Genomic DNA, 21027 nt, shown 5'->3' with positions numbered 1-21027 from the left:
AGACAAATTCGAGTTAATAACTAGTTAAGCATTAATTCACTTTCTGGCGCCTACCGGGTACACAAGTCCGTCATTTTTTGTAACTTCACAGTTATGGACTTTATATCATTTTAAAATAAGGATAATGAGAATAAAGGAAGTCATTAACTGTCAGTGAGTAAGTAAACTATAAAAGAATAAAAATAATACATGATTTTTTGTGTATATAGGTAGGTATTATTATATATTTTCTAGTTGGTAGAGGTATTTTAGTTTACAACACAGTAATTACCCATAAATGCAGTTTTTGCAGTACCTTCATTAATTTTTCGATATAGGTAACCATTACTCTTCCGAACAAAAACTATAAATCAATTAAGAATAAAAATGTACATTCAAAAAAAGCTTTTCAATAAAAAATCGTCCTTAGTTTTTTGTTATTTTTAATTATCCATGTTATTTATCTATAAATAGACTATACATCTGTGTTATTGTTTCTTCATCAAAAACGTATATAAAAACACTTCATCTTTTGATTTAAACCATTTCGAATGATTCACCATACAGTCTTGTCGGAACTGTGCGCAATTATTTCTCTTGTCTCCACACAATACTTTTAATTGAATCCGAGTGTGATTCAAGCGGTTAAATCCATTTTTGTACAGTTGTATTGAAATAATTATTATTTATACACTGTGTACAGACAAGGTTGTAATATGCAGAACATAATTTTATACCATCTTTATTTATAGCTTAGAAAAAGGAAACAAAAATAACTTGTTTTTTTTAATGTGGCATTTGTCATTTTCAATTTATTAAATAACATTAATTATGTTTATAAACTTCACGCGTACATAATTGGCTTTAATATAAACAAACAATTACAATTTAAATATTATACCACTTAGTTATTTACGATAACAAAGACTTTGATTATATACTCGAACAAAGAGCACTTATATTTTTTTACCATAAAAGGCAGGCTATAGACAAGTCCTGGCTGTCAGTATTGTTTTGACAGCTGTCACGTTGACGTTTCCTGATCTTACAGTTGTTACGGCATACTGTGGCATTTCAATTATGGATGGTTTAATAGTTATGAATCATTTTCTTTTTTATGCCGTAACGATTTGTTACAGATCCATAATATCATGATGTCATAAATAACTCTTTAATCTTTATAACCAATCGTTTAAATATTTTTTGTCATTGCTCCTCGTATTATTCGAACTATTCTGTGCTATTTTTAGAATTAATATTTTTGGAAACAAAATATTAACTAGGTAGATATTTTATATCTATTGCCTTTTGATCAGAGCCAAACTTCGGCCGATTATAACAAATTTTACTAGCCTTACGATAAAACACTATCGCGAGTTTCATATTTAAATGTCTATTTTTGTTATTTGTAGGTATTATCGCATTTATTCTTCTTCCGCGGTAAATAATTGATTTCGCTTTAGGTTTGGGTCACCGCAAACACGCCATAGATACCGTTAAACAATTTGGCGGCAACTGTTCACACCCACGTGCTCTAAATATTATCTAATCTCTTTTGTCTCCATCTGCCCATTAATTGGACAGACATAGATATATAGTTTATTTTGTACTCAAAAGAACCATTTAAATTTGTAAGAAAATAATATGTTCGTTGATAATGAAATAAATGTGATATTGATATTCGGCGCCATTTTTCGTACTGTCAAAATGACATACAGATAATGTATCGTTTTGACGAGTTTTGACAGAACTGAGTATAGTGATCATAATATAACGATTATGACTTTATATGGTATCAAGATAGACATTTAAATATATCGATTTATAAAGCGATTCATAAATTTATCGATTAATAAACAAAATACTCTGTAAAATCAACATCGTAAAACATGGTATAAACCGGATAACATTGTAAAATAAAAGATATAACAGTCTTTTTATTGCAAATGACGACTTCATTAATTTAAAAGAACGCTCAAAAACTTATATTGCTATAAAATGAACATAAAATTCCTTATATCGTTATAGAACTAGTAGTCGATAAAGTTGCAATATAAAACACTATCTCGATGAAAGATCCATAAATACAATTCAGTTAATCGCTATAAACGAAACAATATGCCTCCAGGCAGATCTGGTTATTTTGGATTGCTCAAATACAAGATTATGTAGGCGACATTTGACGACTTGTTCTTGAAATTCCCTGGCCATTTGACAAACTAGCTTTCCGCCCCCGGATCCGCTTCGATGCATAAACAGTCAATAAAAATACTTTTATAAACTTCAACAGCAGGTAACACATAATCACCAACGACGTATGAAAAAATGATATAAGAATTAAGATATAAATTCAAACCTCATTAACTTACATTTGTAAAAGCTGTTAAATTACTAAATTGTCTGTCTGTCATGCATCGATCGTCGATCAAACTATTTTATACATATGTACACAGGTATAGATCTTGATAATACCCATATAACTATCACCAAGAAGAAGGCTATCATCAAGACTCTCCAACCAATCAAACCTCTGCTAAATTTTATCAAAATCGGTTATTTTCAAGATAGCATAAGATAAAACAAATTCACGAGAAAGGATACAAATATAGATTTACGTTTCATTTACACGAAATTAAGGCAATAACAAAAACATTAATATTACTCATACGTAAAAAATAATCAAATTAATCCATACAAGATAACAGTCCTTATCAGTAACTAAAACATTGGCCGCCCCAAGCCTAAAGCCCCGCCCAGTACATTCACGATAAACAAACTGACAGGATAAATACGCCATTCACACCGCGATTAATGTCCACCAAGCGACCGGTAAATCTCCATAAATACAATATATTTGCGCGTCTATCGAGAGCCAATGATGTATAATTTACTGTAATCACCCATTTACATTGTGACATTCACAATTAGAATTATATTTTATAGCGGCTTTTTAGTCGTAGCGTGCGTGGTTGTTTTAATGGCAGGTATCTTGTTTGCCTTGTCTTTACGGTTATATGGCATAAAGGAATCATAGGATCTTAATTTATCAAAGATAGACAAATAAATAGGTGTGCTAACAGCTAAGAAAAGACAATGATTGACTTGTAAAAACTTGAAAAACTTGTAAAATCAAAACATGGATTTTATGTTTATTAATTTGCGCAACACTTTCAGGGGTCAGGAGTTCTAAAGCAGTTGTAATGAAAGCATGTCTCGATTATCATATACCCAGTAGCATCTCAAGAAAGTCGTAAATTAAGATATAACAATACCGATATTGAATATCGCTATCACCTCCAAATACCGGTATCATATCGGTATTTCGAACACACCGGTATGAGACAGGTATTTCATATAACAACAGATGAAAGTGTTTACTGACCCTGCCTCCAGCAACTTGACCCGAGCGCGTAGATTTGGCCCGAAACGGCTAACAAGTGAAAAGGTTACGGGTTCGAGTCCGGCGTGGGAACGGCCAATTATATGGGGGTCACGGTTTATCGGCGACAAAACAAGTAGGGTGGCCATTTTTTTTATTTTTGGTAGATAATAGAGAAAGTTTTCTGTGGGCGTAGTTTGAAATTTATTTATGGTAAAGTGAATATGGGAAGCTTATTTACTCGTAAACGTATACAATAAAAAAATTGGTATAAAAATTTTAAACATGTAGCATATTTCTGTTAATAATGAAATAAATATTATTAGGTATGTAGTTAATTTTATGAATTATGTAAATGTGCATTATAATATTATATTCCGATTTATTTATTACTTGTCTCAACATTACATTTTATACGAATTAAAGGAAGCATAATAGAAAAAACAATGTATAAAAACCTTAGGTAGGTTTTAACTACTGGATATATGTATCTAATTTAAAATTTAAAGAAAGTGTTAAAAAACATGCGCAAAAATGATAAATCATGCGCATCCTAAATCTTGATCACGATCGACTGGCGGCGATTTACAAAGTAATTGCGATCGCCTGCGCCGGCGCACGATCATACAATTCTATTTATTTATTGTTCACCTTATCGATAGCCGATCGCGAGGTTAAGTGAATATAGGTGCGGTTAGATCCTTGATGGGCTGTTACTAAGTTAAGAGTAGATTTAAAGAAAGTAATAATGCCCATAAAAAATTAAAAGCCAAAATGTAGTGGCAATTAAAAAGAATATTTACAGTTGCACGAAAAAAAAAATATTGGATTCTTAGAATAAAAATACAATTGACCTCTAATAACCTCAATAAATGATAACAGAAAAACTCAATGCCATTTTAAAATACAATCTAAAGCCGATATTGTACGATAATTTCGACTCATCTCGTAATTGCGATGGTGGTGTAATGGTCAGCATAGTTGCCTTCCAAGCAGTTGATCCGGGTTCGATTCCCGGCCATCGCAGGTATCTTTTTGTTTTTATTTTTTATATTTATTAATTGTATTTCATTTATATTTTTGGATTTGTATCCATTTACTGTAAAAAATATAAAATTAAAAATTTTCATTTTGCTTTTTTATCATGAGAATGCTTCATTTTTTCAAATTCAAAGATAGTGTAACAAAACATTTCCAATTTGACCTTACAATGATAATTTACCAACCTTGCAAAAACTGGTTTCTTTGATAACGATTCACGACTTCGTCTCATATAAGAATAGCTATTTCCTTTGAATTATTTCAAGTATGTTCAAAACCCTTGACTAATAAGTTAGCCTTATTTCTTATCCCTTCCTGTATCCCTGGTACATCTTAATTAATTCGATGCTTAAATTAAACTAAATAAAAATGCAGTTTAGTTTTTATTTCTTACATTTTAAAATCCATGACAATCAGTATATGTACCTTAAATTATTAAAATAGTGCCTTATATGGAAAATCAATCTTTTTAAAACAGATATACTATAATATTATTAAATAAAATAAATATATCGCATGTGTTACTTTTATTTTTGAAAACTCGTCTACATTACATATGACGTGTACTTAACATGTACTTTGAATGTGTTTTTGTACAAGCAATTAAAATTTATTGCAAAGAAAGGGTCAAAACTGACAGCTGCTACTAAATCACTATCACTACATAGTATAAAACAAAGTCGCTTTCCCTGTCCCTATGTCCCTATGTCCCTATATCCCTATGTCCCTTTGTACGCTTAAATCTTTGAAACTACGCAACGGATTTTGATGCGGTTTTTTTAATAGATAGAGTGATTCAAGAGGAAGGTTTATATGTATAATAACATCCATTAAATAGTGGAGAAGTACTGTTATTTTTGAGGTTTCTAATGTGATGTCGTAAATAATTACATTTTTTTCCGCTTATATTGCAAACGCAGGCTGAACCCTACGAGTTTTATCAAAATAATGTACTAAGTATTGTACACATTGAAAAGGTCTACAGAAAAGTCCGCGATGGTATATGTCTATCTCTTATGGATAACCCACAATAACTTTTTTTTGTCATTTACTTTTTACGACAAATAATGGATAATTTTCGAAGCGATTTTAACCAATACAGCTTTAATCCTTAACCAATTAAATACCTTGAATACATTGTTAATTTAATATAGATCTATATGGCCCTTTACACCGTATGATTTAAGTGAATATTTTCGAAGATATTACAGATTTAAAAATTGCGGAACGTAGCGTTTGCGGCGGTACCGGCCGGCCGCCATTGCACCCGTGCGAAGCCGGGGCGGGTCGCTAGTTGATAATAATTGATAACAGAATCTCGTTAACCGGTCAGTCTCTTCCGAACTCTCGTCAAGGTCGGACGTGCGTCAAAAAGTTCAGATTTAATTTAATTACGGAAATGTGCATCGGCTTATTAAGTGACAACAGAACCTATCACCATGTTTGGTGAGATGGCTCTTGGTATCTCTTTAATAAGCCCGTTTTAACCTTTTATAGATGTTAATTCACTTATTTTTGTATTATTTTTAAACAATTTAAGTTTCCAGAATGTCATGAACCTTAAGTGACAATTTCGTCGAGTTTTTACAAGCTGTCATTAAAGTTAATAAGGGTTTTTGAGTAGTTTTAATCAATATAACGATAAAGAGGTTTTGTTTCTCATCATTATGTCCATATTTGTGTATAATTCGTCCGTCTATTTACAAAGCCTGTACCTCATTATCAACTACTTATGATATTTATTAAAAAAAGTCAGCAAGTTTAAAATGTAATTCAACGCTGTTATATCCTTCACTAGCTGCGCTTCGCGGATTCACCCGCGTGGCTCCGCTTCTCTTGGTCTTAACGTGATGATATATTATAGCCTCTATAAATGGGCTATCTAACACTGAAAGAATTTTTCAAATCGGACCAGTAGTTGCTGAGATTAGCGCGTTTAAACAAACAAACAAACTCACTACAGCTTTATAATATTAGTATCGATTATTTAATACCTTAACTGCTACTACGGTTGTACATAATAAAATATGGTAAAACGTTGAATTAAACTGTTCAGTTTAATTCAACGTTTTACCATATTCATCCTTTATTCATCTAACTATTATATCCTTCAATTTATTATCTACTAGCGACCCGCCCCGGCTTCGCACGGGTGCAATGCTGATACTAAATACACTACAGAAAAACTGTGAACGTTGTATATAAAAAGTAAAAACATAGCGGCCCGCTCCGGCTTTGCACGGGTATAAAATATATAGCCGGGCGGCCGGCCGGTACCGCCGCAAACGCTACGTCCCGCAATTTTTAAATCTGTAATATCTTCGAAAATATTCACTTAAATCACACGGTGTAAAGGGCCATAAAGATCTATATTAAATGAACAATGTATTCAAGGTATTTAATTGGTTAAGGATTAATGCTGTATTGGTTAAAATCGCTTCGAAAATTAGCCATTATTTGTCGTAAAAAGTAAATGACAAAAAAAAGTTATTGTGGGTTATCCATAAGAGATAGAAATATACCATCGCGGACTTTTCTTTAGACCTTTTCAATGTGTATAATACTTAGTACATTATTTTGATAAAACTCGTAGGGTTCAGCCTGCGTTTGCAATGTAAGCGGAAAAAATGTAATTTTTTACGACATCACATTAGAAAACTCAAAAATAACAGTACTTCTCCACTATTTAATGGATGTTATTATACATATAAACCTTCCTCTTGAATCACTCTATCTATTAAAAAAAACCGCATCAAAATCCGTTGCGTAGTTTCAAAGATTTAAGCGTACAAAGGGACATAGGGACATAGGGACAGAGAAAGCGACTTTGTTTTATACTATGTAGTGATACTTAGCAGGTAATTTTTCTGCCAACCGTACAAACAGGCGCTATCTAACACCCGTATCAAATCATTTGTCTCAACCCGAATAAGGCAATGCAAATATACGGTTCATTATATTTTATAAATCACGATTTGATCCCGATACAATAACTCTAGTCCCGTGAGAATCGATCTGACATTTGGATAATAAATAAGCAATTTGTTTTAAACACCCCGTTCCTTTGATAACAATGACTTATAATTTACAAGCTTAGTTTTTCAGCTTTGTATGCATGCTGTCGAGGACGCACACTCAATTTAGTTGATTTAATTCAATTGTTCAAAGAATCATCAATAATAATCATCTTAACGTAAAAACAATGATTGATTTGTTTAATATTAATGTATTAGATTTCCGCCCGCGTTTTCAAAGGAAAACCCGCCTAGTTGCCGTTCCCGTGGGATTTCCGGGATAAAACCTATCCTATGTGTTAAAGTTAAAGTTTGTCCAAGTTACCCTCTATATGTGTGCTGAATTTCATTGTAATCGGTTCAGTAGAATTTGCGTGAAAGAGTAACAAACACACCCAGACACATATCCTCACAAAATTTCGCATTTATAATATTAGTAGGATTAACTAAAGATGCCATCTAATGAATTGAATACTTTGAGTGTATGAACAACAAGGAATTATTGTCAATCATTTCTTCAAACTTAAAGTACCTATTCAAAGACATTCGAGTTTCCTTTATATTTTCTACTAGCGGTCCGCCCCGACTTCGCCCGTGGTACATATTTCGCAATAAAAGGTAGCCTATGTTCTTTCTCAGGGTCTAAAGATTATCTGTGCCAAATTTCATCAAAATCGTTCCAGTAGTTTATGCGTGAAAACCATACATACATACATACAAACCTTTCCTCTTTATAATATTAGTATAGATAAAGCTTACATTTCATACTCAATTTAAATACCGATCAAAACGCACATAAAACAACACTCCTTGTATAGTCATAATAAAAACAAACCTATAATTCACGTATAGTAAACAATACATTAAAACATACACAGATATACACTGACGCCATCCGCCATGCGTTAATGATTTACAATTAAAATTATGTACATGTTATTAATATTAATACAATACAACTAAAATTATTTATAACTAGCGGTCCGCCCCGGCTTCGCCCGTGGTACATGTTTACGTTTTCTCTACATAAGAACCATCCTCGTACTTCAAGGAATATTAATAAAAAAAGAATTATCGAAATCGGTTCAGCCGTTCTCGAGTTATGCGCTTACCAACACATTTTGCGATTCATTTTTATATATAAGAAAGAAGATAATAGAGAACTTTGATAATTCACGATAACTTCGCTTCAAGTGGACACGAATTAAAAAAATATAAATTATTTTAACCGGTTGTGATTAGTATACTTATAGAAATGTCTGTTAAAATTAAATGCATAGCCAAAATTTAGAAGCTTTTGTTACATATTAGCAGACATATATAAAATCCTACCATAGAAAGATCCCGACTAACACTTATCTAAAAATCTATCTACCTTAGAAAATAGGATTTATAACTGAAGTAGCATAATAACTGAAGAAGCACATATACAATGTGTATATTTACAAAACATTGAAATTACTTTTTATTTGATTATCTATATATTTTTATTACAATGTCGCGGTCGCCAGCAAGTCATAAAGACATTTACCAACGTAGCTACAACCGATACACGATAACTAGTAATTGATTGATCCGGCGCAGATCGACAATCATAATTGTAGTAATTGTGGCCGGCGCCGGCGCATGGCGCAAGCTTGTGAATGTATGGGATATATTCATGTTTAGATAATAAAATAATTATTTAGTTTAGGACAAGTATATAGATAAACGATTTATAGTATAACCAATTATAAGTTATATTTCTTTAGAAAAAATGGGTAAATTGCTATTTTATTGTTGTTCATTCGTTTTTCTGAATGTCTATTTTTCTTAGAAGAAAAGGTAACTACGAATCATAAAAGTTGAAAAAAATTAAAACTCAAACATTTATTTATTCAATTAGACTTCTTCTAGAAGCACTTTTGAATCTTCATAACATATATCTATGGAGAAGAATAAATTATTCATAACTATTTTTTTAAGCTATGCTACGACTGTGAAAACTTGTTAGTAACAGTTTAGTCTGTCGACCACACTTGCTGTAAAAATTTTCATGATTTTATTTAAATATATAAATAAAATGTCTATAAAATTAACAAACAAACAACGGAACCCACATTCATTAAACCCGACAAAACACTTAGCCTTTGTATGTATAATTTATCGATAATTATATCTCCGAGTCGATTATTTCAATATTACCATAAGAAATACTTAAATGCTAACAAGGTGCAATAATAATACATATATTACAAAACATTTACAAGTAATATCACACTAGCGCCATAACCAGACAGTTTAGCATAATTTGTTATAATTACAGACATATTTAAACAAATTGAGTTTAAATCACAATCTATCGTTTATAAGGCAAAACTTGTTCTATAAGACAAAGGGACTAAGCTACATTTTTGCAGTAATTTTTACATTACTTACTTACTTACTAGAGTGGCACAGGGACCCAAAGTGAGTCTTGGCCTCCGACAATAAGAGCCTCCATTTGACTCTATCCTGCGCCATCTCTTGCCAGTTTTCGATCTGCAGGCTGCGCAGGTCTTTGGCAATTTCGTCTTTCCAGCGGTACCTGGGACGTCCAACCGGACGGCGTCCAGATGGCTGTCCCAGGTACGCTCGTTTCGCTGCTCGATCTTCCCCCATTCTTTCCACAATTTTTACATTACTACATTTAAATCAGTCTTCTTACACAAATAGTTACAAACAAGACACCTATAATTATAATTGTCTTTGTCTTTTATCGCCTTACTACACAGATTAATTGAAACATCTTATTAATCGGTCTTAATTATCAGAGTGGGAAACAGTTCCTGCCTTGTTCTTATAGAGAAGACGCGGCAGAAAACTGATGTCGCTCTTTTGAAATTATTTCAATTTTAAATTTCAATTTTTTCATACAATAATAATGAACGATATCATTCCCTGAATATTCATATTCATTAATTATAATAATATCATTGGTTTCATAATATTATAATGCAGATTTTACAAATGTGTGTTTCATCGTGATACTTGCAGTGGAGCTTGAGAGTGAGATGGTCTTGGGAACAATATTTGGTTGCATTTCACGCCATTAGTAGCTAAAATTATTTTGATATTTATAAAGATATCAGTCTTGATGTTTACTTTTTATCGATAATTTAATTAATTAGTTTATATTTCTACTGAAAGGGTAAAAAATAATGGATAAAAAGACTGGCTTACGAGTAAAGTCACGGGCAGAGCTGATAGTATGTATTAATATCAACAGCACTTGAACACTACATATATAGAAATAATTATTTTTACCTTCTCACCTTATTATAATTAAATATAATCAACGAACGTATAATAACAGAGCGGCATTTTTGTAAATGAAACGGAGTTTTTAAATTAATTTACCTACCAAGGCTTAAAAATAAGTGTTTAATTATTTTTGGCCTAAAAATAACTAGACTTGACAAGAACTAGTAATTTATAAAAATTCCACCATTTTTATACATTACAATAACATTAAATTAAAATAATAAACAATTACCCTTGCAGTAGCTTAAAAATAAAGCTTATAAATAATTAACCTACTAATATTATTTATATTTTCAAAGTTATCTAAACTTATTAATTTTATCTTGTCTTTAAATTCATTAATTAAAAAAAAAACAATTTAATTAATTTCTGAATCATCTCTCAAAAATAACAACAAATAAAATAAAAAATATCGCTCATAAAAAAGACGTATCAGGTTAAAGCCACAAATAACCGTAAACATATGTTAAACCTTAAACCAGTAGTTCACATAATGTTCATGGGCCATGTAATGAGCCCATTAAGTAATTTAACATGATTATATCTGGCAATGGTAGAAGGTGTGTATTCATTTGTTGCAACAAGCGGCAATGCGACTTGCCTTGCGTACATAATTGTGGCATTTTTTCAGGTGAATTTAAAAGAAAATCCAAATTAAAAAAAAAGATCAATTTATATTGAGTTTATCAGATATTCAATAATAATAAAATCATCGTAATTTGATCGTCTTCTCTGTTTTATTAGCGCTCACTAATGTTTTTTTTTTGTGTTTTAACTTATATGTATTGTATTGTTTACTCATTTAACCTCCGTTAAGCAACATGGGGTGGCACCAACATATCCAAATGCGCACGCGCCTTAAGCCTTCGTCACAGCGTCCAATGTTTACAGATAATTATATTTCTGCGATTGTGTCAGAAATTATTTGCGTATGGCAACTGATTTATTCCACTTGTACCTCGTTTCAAGGTCACGTAATTTACTTCCAGACTTTACAAAGAGGTATCTGTAAACATAAATACTCATGCAAATATACTGGTTCTTTCACTGAAATAAAGTTATTTTTTATGAAATGTATAATATTTATTACGCAACAGTAATCTATTATAGAATATTTAAAAATATCCTATTCATGATATTCCTCACAACGGTTTCCAACTGAATCGTCCTAAACTAATATTATAGATATTACTGTTATCGAGTAATTTTACTTTCTGCATTTATCCTATAATTAGTAAAAACAAACAAATTACATATTACTATTCCTGATTAAAAAAGGAATAATTCTCCAGTACAAAGCAGAACACACACTTATTTACACTGGGTAGTTTTTAACTCATTTCTTCCTCACGTCTCGAGATATAATTTCACATAATTACCAACTATCAATATATTTTATGCTTTCTGATTTCATATATCATATTTATTAATGGTATATGCTGTATATGGATTTATGTTTTTATGTTTATTTGCGTTTTATCCGACTGCGAACTTAATGAAGGTTTATGATTCATTCATTTATTCTTCGCATATTATTCGCATATCTGTTTCAGTGGATCTTCTTTAATAATTAAAATGATTGTATCTTATAAAGAATTACGTATCTATTATTTATATTTGTTTCTAAAATTTGTGGTATTCTTAATAATAATTACTCATCGTTAAAACTACAGAATTTTGAAACCTACATAATCATTTTACTACATATTAAAGCCTAAAGGAACAAAATCTCGAGCCATAACTACTACATACTACATTTAAATAGGTTAAAATTATGAATATTCGAACATTTCGCAAACGTAAAGGTGAAGGAATTTCGTATTTGCGTGTAAATAGAAGCAAATATAATTTGCATTTACACGCGGTATTTGGAAATACATATCACAAAGGACTTGGTTACATATTCAAATTATATGCGAATCTTTGTTCAGATAATTTAGTATGCTTCACTTTTAATCGTTATTTTAAGTCTTGTCGTGTGTCTATAGATTAAGAAAAAATGTAACCTTTTCATATGTTTTTAGAAAATTTCGAGAAACGATTACACACTTACGAATTACGATAGATACCTACCATAAAAAACATTCTTTCACATTAGGTACCTATATTCTTATTGTATAATCGTAATTGGTTTGAAAAATGTATTATTCATCCAGTCTTATCCCATTAATGATGATTAGAATTTAGAATACATTGGAGAATTCAGTATAGCATACGTAAACAGCGATATGATTGAAGTAGGTACCTCTTAGGTATGAGCTTGGTACGAGAAAACAATCCTGAATCCAATTTATTAATATATTAGGTATATCGATTTCCTACAGTTCCTACAAGTTACAAAATGTATATTTATATCTTGATTTCTACAACCACTAATTCAGTTTAAAATAATTTATTTATGAGTGTCGATGTCAAGTGGGATACAACGAAAAAGGTAGTTCATTCCCAAATTAGGGGTCCGTTCCTAACATATGGCATGTAGTTATAGAAAGTACAAAAAAAACTTCGTTAGCGCGATTCAGACTAGATTTGTCTCATTACTTCTATCGAATATGGCAACGAATTGGTCTGAGCCTGTTTGTGGCGCCGCTTTACGGCTTCATTAAAATAAAATGTTTCGGAGCGTCTTTGCGGCCACTTGATTCGATTTTTTGATTATCAATACGATAATTTAACACTCATAATACAAAGAAAGTTTATAACGTATCATGCTTGATATTTGATAATTAAATATTGACATAGGCGAATACATTTTCATGTTTGCACAATATATTTAGCATGATCATATCTCGACTTTCTCCATTATTTACTGTTTACCCAGCCAAATATATGTTTAGATAGTTCAGTTAAATAGATAACTATCTAATTCTTAAATATAAATTGTCATTTTCAGTATTCAAGGGACATTTTCATTATCTGTGATTTATTACTAAAAACAACCGCTACATCACAGTTAAACTGATAGTGACATATTTTTTCTTCCTTTTCAAAAGCTAACCAACAATATCTTTGTTACAGCACGCGAACGCAGTCCGGGACTCAGCGAAATTGATCATCGAATCACTGAACACAGAAACAGAGGAGGCCATCACCCTCGCTAGGGCCCTCCGCTCCCGGCCCCCTGTCAACATGCTCCCCGCAGCAAAAGCCGGCACCTTCTTCGCCCGTGACAATCTCTCCAACTTCATAGACTGGTGTCGCAAAGCCCTTGGTATCTTAGAATGCCTCCTCTTCGAAACGGACGACTTATGCTTACGAAAGAACGAGAAACATGTAGTGTTGTGCCTTCTAGAAGTTGCCAGAAAGGGGGCGGTGCTTGGCATGCCAGCACCACTGCTAGTACAGATGGAAAAACAAATTGAGAGGGAATTGGCTGGAGAGGAGTTGAGACCAGACGATTCTGCGTTAGGTCTGGTACCGTCTGGACCACAACCGCAACTGGTGACCAATGACTTGAGGAGCTTAGACGAGAGAGTCAGGGATTTGGTTGAGAGATGCTCCTGTCCTACGCAGTTCCCTATGGTTAGGGTTTCGGAGGGAAAATACAGAATTGGCGACACAAAGCTGCTTATTTTCGTTCGGGTAAGTTTTACAAACATTCTTTTTACATTTTACTTTAGTCTTTATATTTAACTAGCTGCTCCGCGCGGTTTCACCCCCGTGGCTCCACTCCTGTTGGTCGTAGCGTGTTGATATATAGCTTATAACCTTCCTCGATAAATGGACTATCTAACACCGAAAGAATTTTTCAAATCGGACCAGTAGTTCCCGAGATTAGCGCGTTCAAACAAACAAACAAACAAACAAACTCTTCAGCTTTATAATATTAGTATAGATGTTAATTGCTTTTATTTAATAACAAAACCTTGAATATTAAAATTGTAAAAGGAGTAGGTATGTATATCCAAATAATTTATACAACTCGTAATTAAAAAATTATTGCAAGGGAAAATTATAACGCATCTTTTTGAATAGAGCTAAAATGCTGTTACGAATTAGGCTTGTTGAACTTGAGTTTGATATTTTCAATGCAGTTAACTCGGAACTATAATAACCGATAGGCTTGTCATATTAGGCGCGCTATTAGTAGATATAGATCAAAGCCCATTAGATCTATAGATCGGGATCTATCGCTCCTTATTTGGATCCGCAAGGTTCACACCGAGGCGATGGAGATATTTATTATTTTTTGTATTTATTTTCAAGGCGGAAAGTTTCGTGTGTGATGTGACCTTTCTATTATTGGAAGAAAATATAGAAAACTTGGAATAAAACTAATAGATGATGTAATTTTCGTGCCTTTCTTCTTATTGATGTTGAAAATCTATAATTTAGTTAGAAATGGATAAATGCATTTGACTAAAAATCAAAATTAAATGCGAATTCATTTCAGTTTTCGAGTGATATAGTTACATATCATTCTACCCACCAAATAAGCTATAGACATCTTCTTTATTTATTAAATAGTTTTTTCACTTTCAGAATTTTAAGTTAACATTTATTATTATTATGCAATCCCAGTATTTTGATTATTATAGCCTACCGTTATTCCTTTCATTGTGACGCGTGCGCAGGCAACTGTAATTTCTTGCTTATCTAAAGCTTCCTGTTAACCTTCGATGGTTTTATTGAGCCGCCATATTGATTTATTGCGCTTTATCAATCATTAATGTTGATTTGATTGAATTATGCTGAAGATTTTACGGTTAGGTGAAATTGTGCTGGTTCTAATTATATGTATGGATGACCTGATAGATTTATCTGGTACCTAGTTTAGTATGACAAGTAACTCGTTGAATTTGATTCCTGGTGAATATTAGATCTCTGTCAAACCATGTTAAAATATATACTTAAATTAAGAATGAGGGAAAGATATAGTATAGAATAAATAAGGATATATAAAAGACACTAGACATTTTAATAAAAAACACAAGTTTAATTATGACTAAATGAATAATAAAAGTTAAAATCGAACACACGAAACAAAAACTTAACGAATTAACGAATGTACCACAAATGACTTGCAATTAATCACGCAATGGAAAACTTGATTAATCCGAAACAGAACACAAAGGTCACGCATTTGATATAACCATACAAGGAGATGGTCAGTATGAATCATGGCGTACGATCAAAATAGACATTGAGAATAGGTAACCATTCATGGATTAAAATCACTTATAGCACGTGTATGCAATTTAATGCTGAGTGCTTCCGGACCTATATATGGCGTGGCGGTAGAACTGTGAGTTCAACAGATGGTTTCTCTTTTAATGTCCAAAGTTAAGGCTAAGGTTCGAGGTTGGCTGCCTTTAATTGATTTGGAAAATCATTCAATTGTACTGCATTGATTGGTATAACGAAGGGAATTGTATTTGTAAAACCTTCGTGTATCAAGCTCTTAATGACTCGGGCTTAATCAAATTACATTTATAGATTTACAATTAATGAATTTCGTGGATAATTAAGTATGTACTTATATTCACTTAGATTCTATTTAAGAATACGACGTTTAAGAAGAAAGTACACTAAATTAAATTTACATATTATTACCAAGAAATATGATATCGAATAATTATAAAAACATAGTTGTAATTAATCTATGGATAGCCAACTAAATTGAACTTTCTTTACAGATCCTTCGTTCCCACGTGATGGTTCGCGTCGGGGGTGGTTGGGACACCCTCGCCCACTATCTCGACAAGCACGACCCTTGCCGCTGCAAGGCGCAGCACCGCACCTCCCTCTCCGCGCGTCTAGCCAGACCGAAACACGACCTAGCCGGCGCGACTGTCACTTATGAACGCCCAAGCCAAGACACACAGACCTACAAATCCTACGAACCGATGTCCATGCCGTACCAGTCGAAAGTCTATTCAGAGGAACCGAGAAGCCTGCAGTACCACTCCAATAACAAGCTAGATGCACCCACCAGTCTACCATACATGGACATGGACAGAGCGGCCAGTCCGAGCAGAAAACACTTAGCACCCAGGACGCACAGTCCAGGGAGGTGTTCACCATCACCAGACAGGAGAACAAAGATTGTAACAACGAATCATCTGGTGCCGGCGCCTTTAGGGGTTAGGAATAAAAGCCCCAGGCCGTTGTCTCCCGCGCCGGCTGTGGAGAGCGCGTCGGATAATGGGTCGGAGGTGTCGGACGAGGGTTACAGGAGCCTGGGGGTCGTGGCGGGGTCCACACAGGGGTCGCCGTCCACAAAGACGACGAATCGGTACTCGCTGCACAGTCAGAACTCGATGGATGACGCTGATTTTAGTGGTGAGTGTTATTTTGCTATTTAACTTGATTAGTGGTCTGACGCATTCTATAACATGGAAAATGATTTAGGATCCTCTTAAGAAAATCCTAGTAAAATAGTAACATAAGTTGTAATGCTTTTATCCTATTAGACTTTAGAGCTTCCTTTATTTCGGTTCTAGAAGTCAAGATGAATAAATAAACACTAATGAACTGCAGGCCTCTCCTCCTCATAATTCTAACAACAACAACAAAAACAATTTACCTGTGTCTATGGTTGTTCAAAATCGTTTAAATATGTAGTTTGTTTAGTATTTAATACAAATAACTTTTACGTTTTCTCCATGATTACTTAAATATTATCCAAGACTAATAAATCTATAATATAAATGCTATTTATAGTATAAATATGTTGATAATACAGTCACTCCATTACTACAAAAGTGACGCACGTAAGCATTCATATTAAAGGTGACAATAAAGATATCCTTAAATGGTATTGGAATCCAATAGGATTGTGAATAAAGAGAAATATTTTGTAACGTTATTTACAATTATAATAACATAGATTACGATAAATAACTGTTACGAAAATAGCTGTTACAAATAATAAAATATGTATAATTATAGAAATTGTTTGTGTTACAAGACTAAAACGTTTTGCAATATTTTCATCCGGGCTGTTTGTTTCATCTGTTTTAATCTAGAATTGAAATATTAAATTTTTTGCTCGTCTCTTACGATTTAACTGAACACAGTCGAATTTTTAATCAATAAGTTGGTTTAAGAGATTTCAATTTTACATGCATAATATATAAAAAAAGAAATATTGAAATGTACGAGTTCCTACACAAAAAAACCATGATAATATCATTGATAATATATAAAACAAATGACAAGCAACTGATTTTTGAGAATCGCCAGATAAAATATATCTATCGAGGACTTTTGTTATTTTGACAGATGTAAACCATTATCTATTAAAATTATGCCATAGATATACATAAAACACGATAAACAAGCTGATTTGAGGTTATTTATGTTGGACAATATTTTTTTAACGCGAAAAAATAATGAAAAAAGACGTGTGGCACTCAGGGACTGCCGCGGTAAAGCTATTGCATAGCATGCCTTCAAGCCACACCTCCGAGCCTGTCGGAGTAGGGAGCGTGAGGTTTTTTCGTTACGGAATTTCTCGATTTAGTCCCCGCGCTCAAGGCCCGCGATAGAAGCTATGCAATAGCTTAAAAATGTCTGAACAGATTTTTATTGATTTTAAATTTGACTATGTAATAAACGCGATATTAAATGATTGAAAATTATAAATGAAAAACGTGCTAAATAAAATATATCTATTGTACCTACTAAACAACTGTTACATCTTTACTATAATTTTCAATTTAAATCCCAATATAACATGTCATCAAATAAAAATAAATAACAAAATAGAAAACGGTTCGCTTTCGCTAATTCAATATTATGCATACAACTGCAATGACTACTCCCATAACAAATGACAATAAACGCATTTCACTGTCACACTCATGGGAAATATAATTATACTGATATAGATTTCTACTGCGTGTTCTGTGTGCAATTATCATATAATAAACAGTTATTATTTTGAAGTAGAGACAATTTCAAGCTTATTGTTGAAGTGAGAAACATATCAGCACGTGAAAATACATGAAAGTGTAGTGTGCATAATCATTTAGGAAACTGAATTGATTTTATTTGCAAGAATATTGTTACAAAATAGAGTACATATAAGATGTTAATTAAATGATGTACTTATTAAATACGTAACAGTTCCATAACTTGCATTCTACTCTATATTAGCTATGCTTAAAATCGTCAATTATAGTGTCAACTATTTTGGCGCGCAGAGACATTTTATTTCCACAGATTAGTAAAAAGTTGTACGACCTATTACGTCATTATTATGTACTGTATGTGATTCTATATTACAATAACTAATCCTATCCTAATATAATATTATAAATGCGAAAGTTTGTGAGGATGTGTGTGTGTGTGTGTGTGTGTGTGTTACTCTTTCACGCAAATACTACTAAACCGATTGCAATGAAATTTAGCACACATAAGAGAGTAACTAGGATTAACACATATGATAGGTTTTATTCCGGAAATCCCACGGGAACGAAAACTATGCGCGTTTTTCTTTGAAAACGCGGGCGAAGACGCGGGCGGAAATCTAGTATTACAATAACGTAGCTTCGATCCCATAGAAGCTTTAGAACATTCTACCACAGATTAAACAGTAGATAATGCTACCAAATGTCAAACAATCCCATAATAACGTTCCTGTTGACGTAGCCCATTCTATATTCTATAATGGAGGTCAATAATTGAAAACAATAACATGTTGTATCCAAACATGAGCATGCCTAACTCATTTGAATATGTCCGAAATGATTTCACTTGCGTTAATCAACTGACGTTGGTAAACGTATAGGTTTGTCATAATGTTTGCTGAGCAAAACTAGTAAACTAAATTGAATGAAATTGATTTGCAGAATAAACACGATTTTTTTTTATGATATAGGATAGCAAACGAGCAGACGCGTCGCCTGGTGTTAAGCGATACACGCCGCCCATAAGCATCCACTCCACTGGGAAGTGGATGTGTTGCTGTCCTCAAAGGGATTTGGAAGGAGTTAGGGAGAAGGGGCGAGGATGGGAGGGAATGAGGATAGAAAAAGGAGAGGATGGGTAGGGGATGGGAAGGGATGTGGGCCATGATGTCTCTTTTACAGACACTACTACGATTTGTAAAATCGAACTATTACTACAAAAGAAAAATTCACACCTCGTACACTCAGACATTATAAAAGTGTTAACTATTAATAAATAATGACGATTACTCCAGATATTTAAAACAAAACACGGCTTCAGTTTAAACAGTCTTTAAACTGTATCTTGAAAAACTGGATTAATATTAAACTTACTGAAGTTTATTGGCGGTTCTTCTCTGTAAAATCTCGGCATTATGACCATTCATAATATGACTTTAGAAAAACGCCTAAGAAAGTCTAGTTGAGTAAACACCTGAGTTTAATTTTAACACAAAATCATGAAATCTGAAACCACATAATATGTTGCGTACCTAGTAGCTAGGGAAAGGCAATAATAAAATTAGTTCATACCGCTGATTTTCGTGACCTTTAAATTATATAAGCACGAATAGTCAGCAATGACTGTCTAACTAACTGGAAGGGAATGCTGGTAATTTTACTGTGATCGTAATACTGGCTTAGTAATCAGCCAAGTGAATCATTCGATACATCTTTGGTAAAATATGTTTGAGTATTAGGCGGTTACAGATATTACAAGTGTGTTGTTAGTGGAATTGTTATTCTTGATCTAAATGTGTTAATATTTGACAGTAGAATACATTTAACATTAGGTATATAACTAGATGCTGTGTTAAAAATTTAAAAAAATATTACGTAGAACTGCATGTTTGATACTTTCAATTAATAATTACCTACAGCGTTATGAACGCTTTAAGATCACAATATGTTGAAAATATTCATGTCATGATAAAAAACAGTAAAACAAAAGCAATCAAATAGCTTTTATATCACATAGTTCCTTCATTTGCCATAACCACAATCCACAATGTATTCTAATTTCCTCCCTGCACATTCATCCCGCTTTTTAATTAGTATAACAAAGGAAGGGAATAAAATTGCAAATATTATACCATACTAGCTGACCCTACAAACGTAGTCCTGACTTCGCGCGAACTGTCAAACGCGTGAAGTACCTATAAAAATATTTTTGGCGCCAATTTCTTACTTTTTTTATAAGATTTTTCTGACAGTTGTAAACATTAAAAAAGAATTATCAATCTATCCCTTAGATCTAATCAGTTATTCACGCGTCATGCCGTGACAAAGGGATATACAGATTCATTTTTATTTATACAGATTATTATGATATTACTAAATCCTTCATTGCACACGACACTAGGCTATAATAGTCAAGACCAAGGCGTTGTTTATGGCCGCCAAGTTATGGCGAATCAGGAAACGTGATTTTACATTACTC

At 32.8% G+C, this 21027-nt stretch overlaps 1 protein-coding gene and 1 non-coding gene across 2 annotated transcripts in view; both read left to right on the top strand.

The window, feature by feature from the left end:
- pigs (GAS2-like protein pickled eggs) overlaps positions 1–21027 on the top strand; it is a 74088-nt gene that overhangs the window by 48778 nt on the left and 4283 nt on the right. Inside the window, exons 3-4 of the mRNA XM_089709003.1 lie at positions 13714–14277; positions 16332–16977. Of these exons, the coding sequence (XP_089565129.1) occupies positions 13714–14277; positions 16332–16977 (1210 nt within the window). The remainder of the gene's footprint in view (positions 1–13713; positions 14278–16331; positions 16978–21027) is intronic.
- On the top strand, positions 4313–4384 carry TRNAG-UCC (transfer RNA glycine (anticodon UCC)). The gene has a single exon. It is a non-coding gene; the product is annotated as a tRNA-Gly (tRNA).

Source organism: Colias philodice, chromosome 21, assembly GCF_061535455.1.
Source record: "Colias philodice isolate Cphi_HAF_F1 chromosome 21, ilColPhil1 Martin Lab GWU primary, whole genome shotgun sequence".
Classification (NCBI taxonomy): Eukaryota; Metazoa; Arthropoda; class Insecta; order Lepidoptera; family Pieridae; genus Colias; species Colias philodice.
Note: the sequence above shows the minus strand (reverse complement) of the source record. Positions and strands in the feature narration are given on the sequence as shown.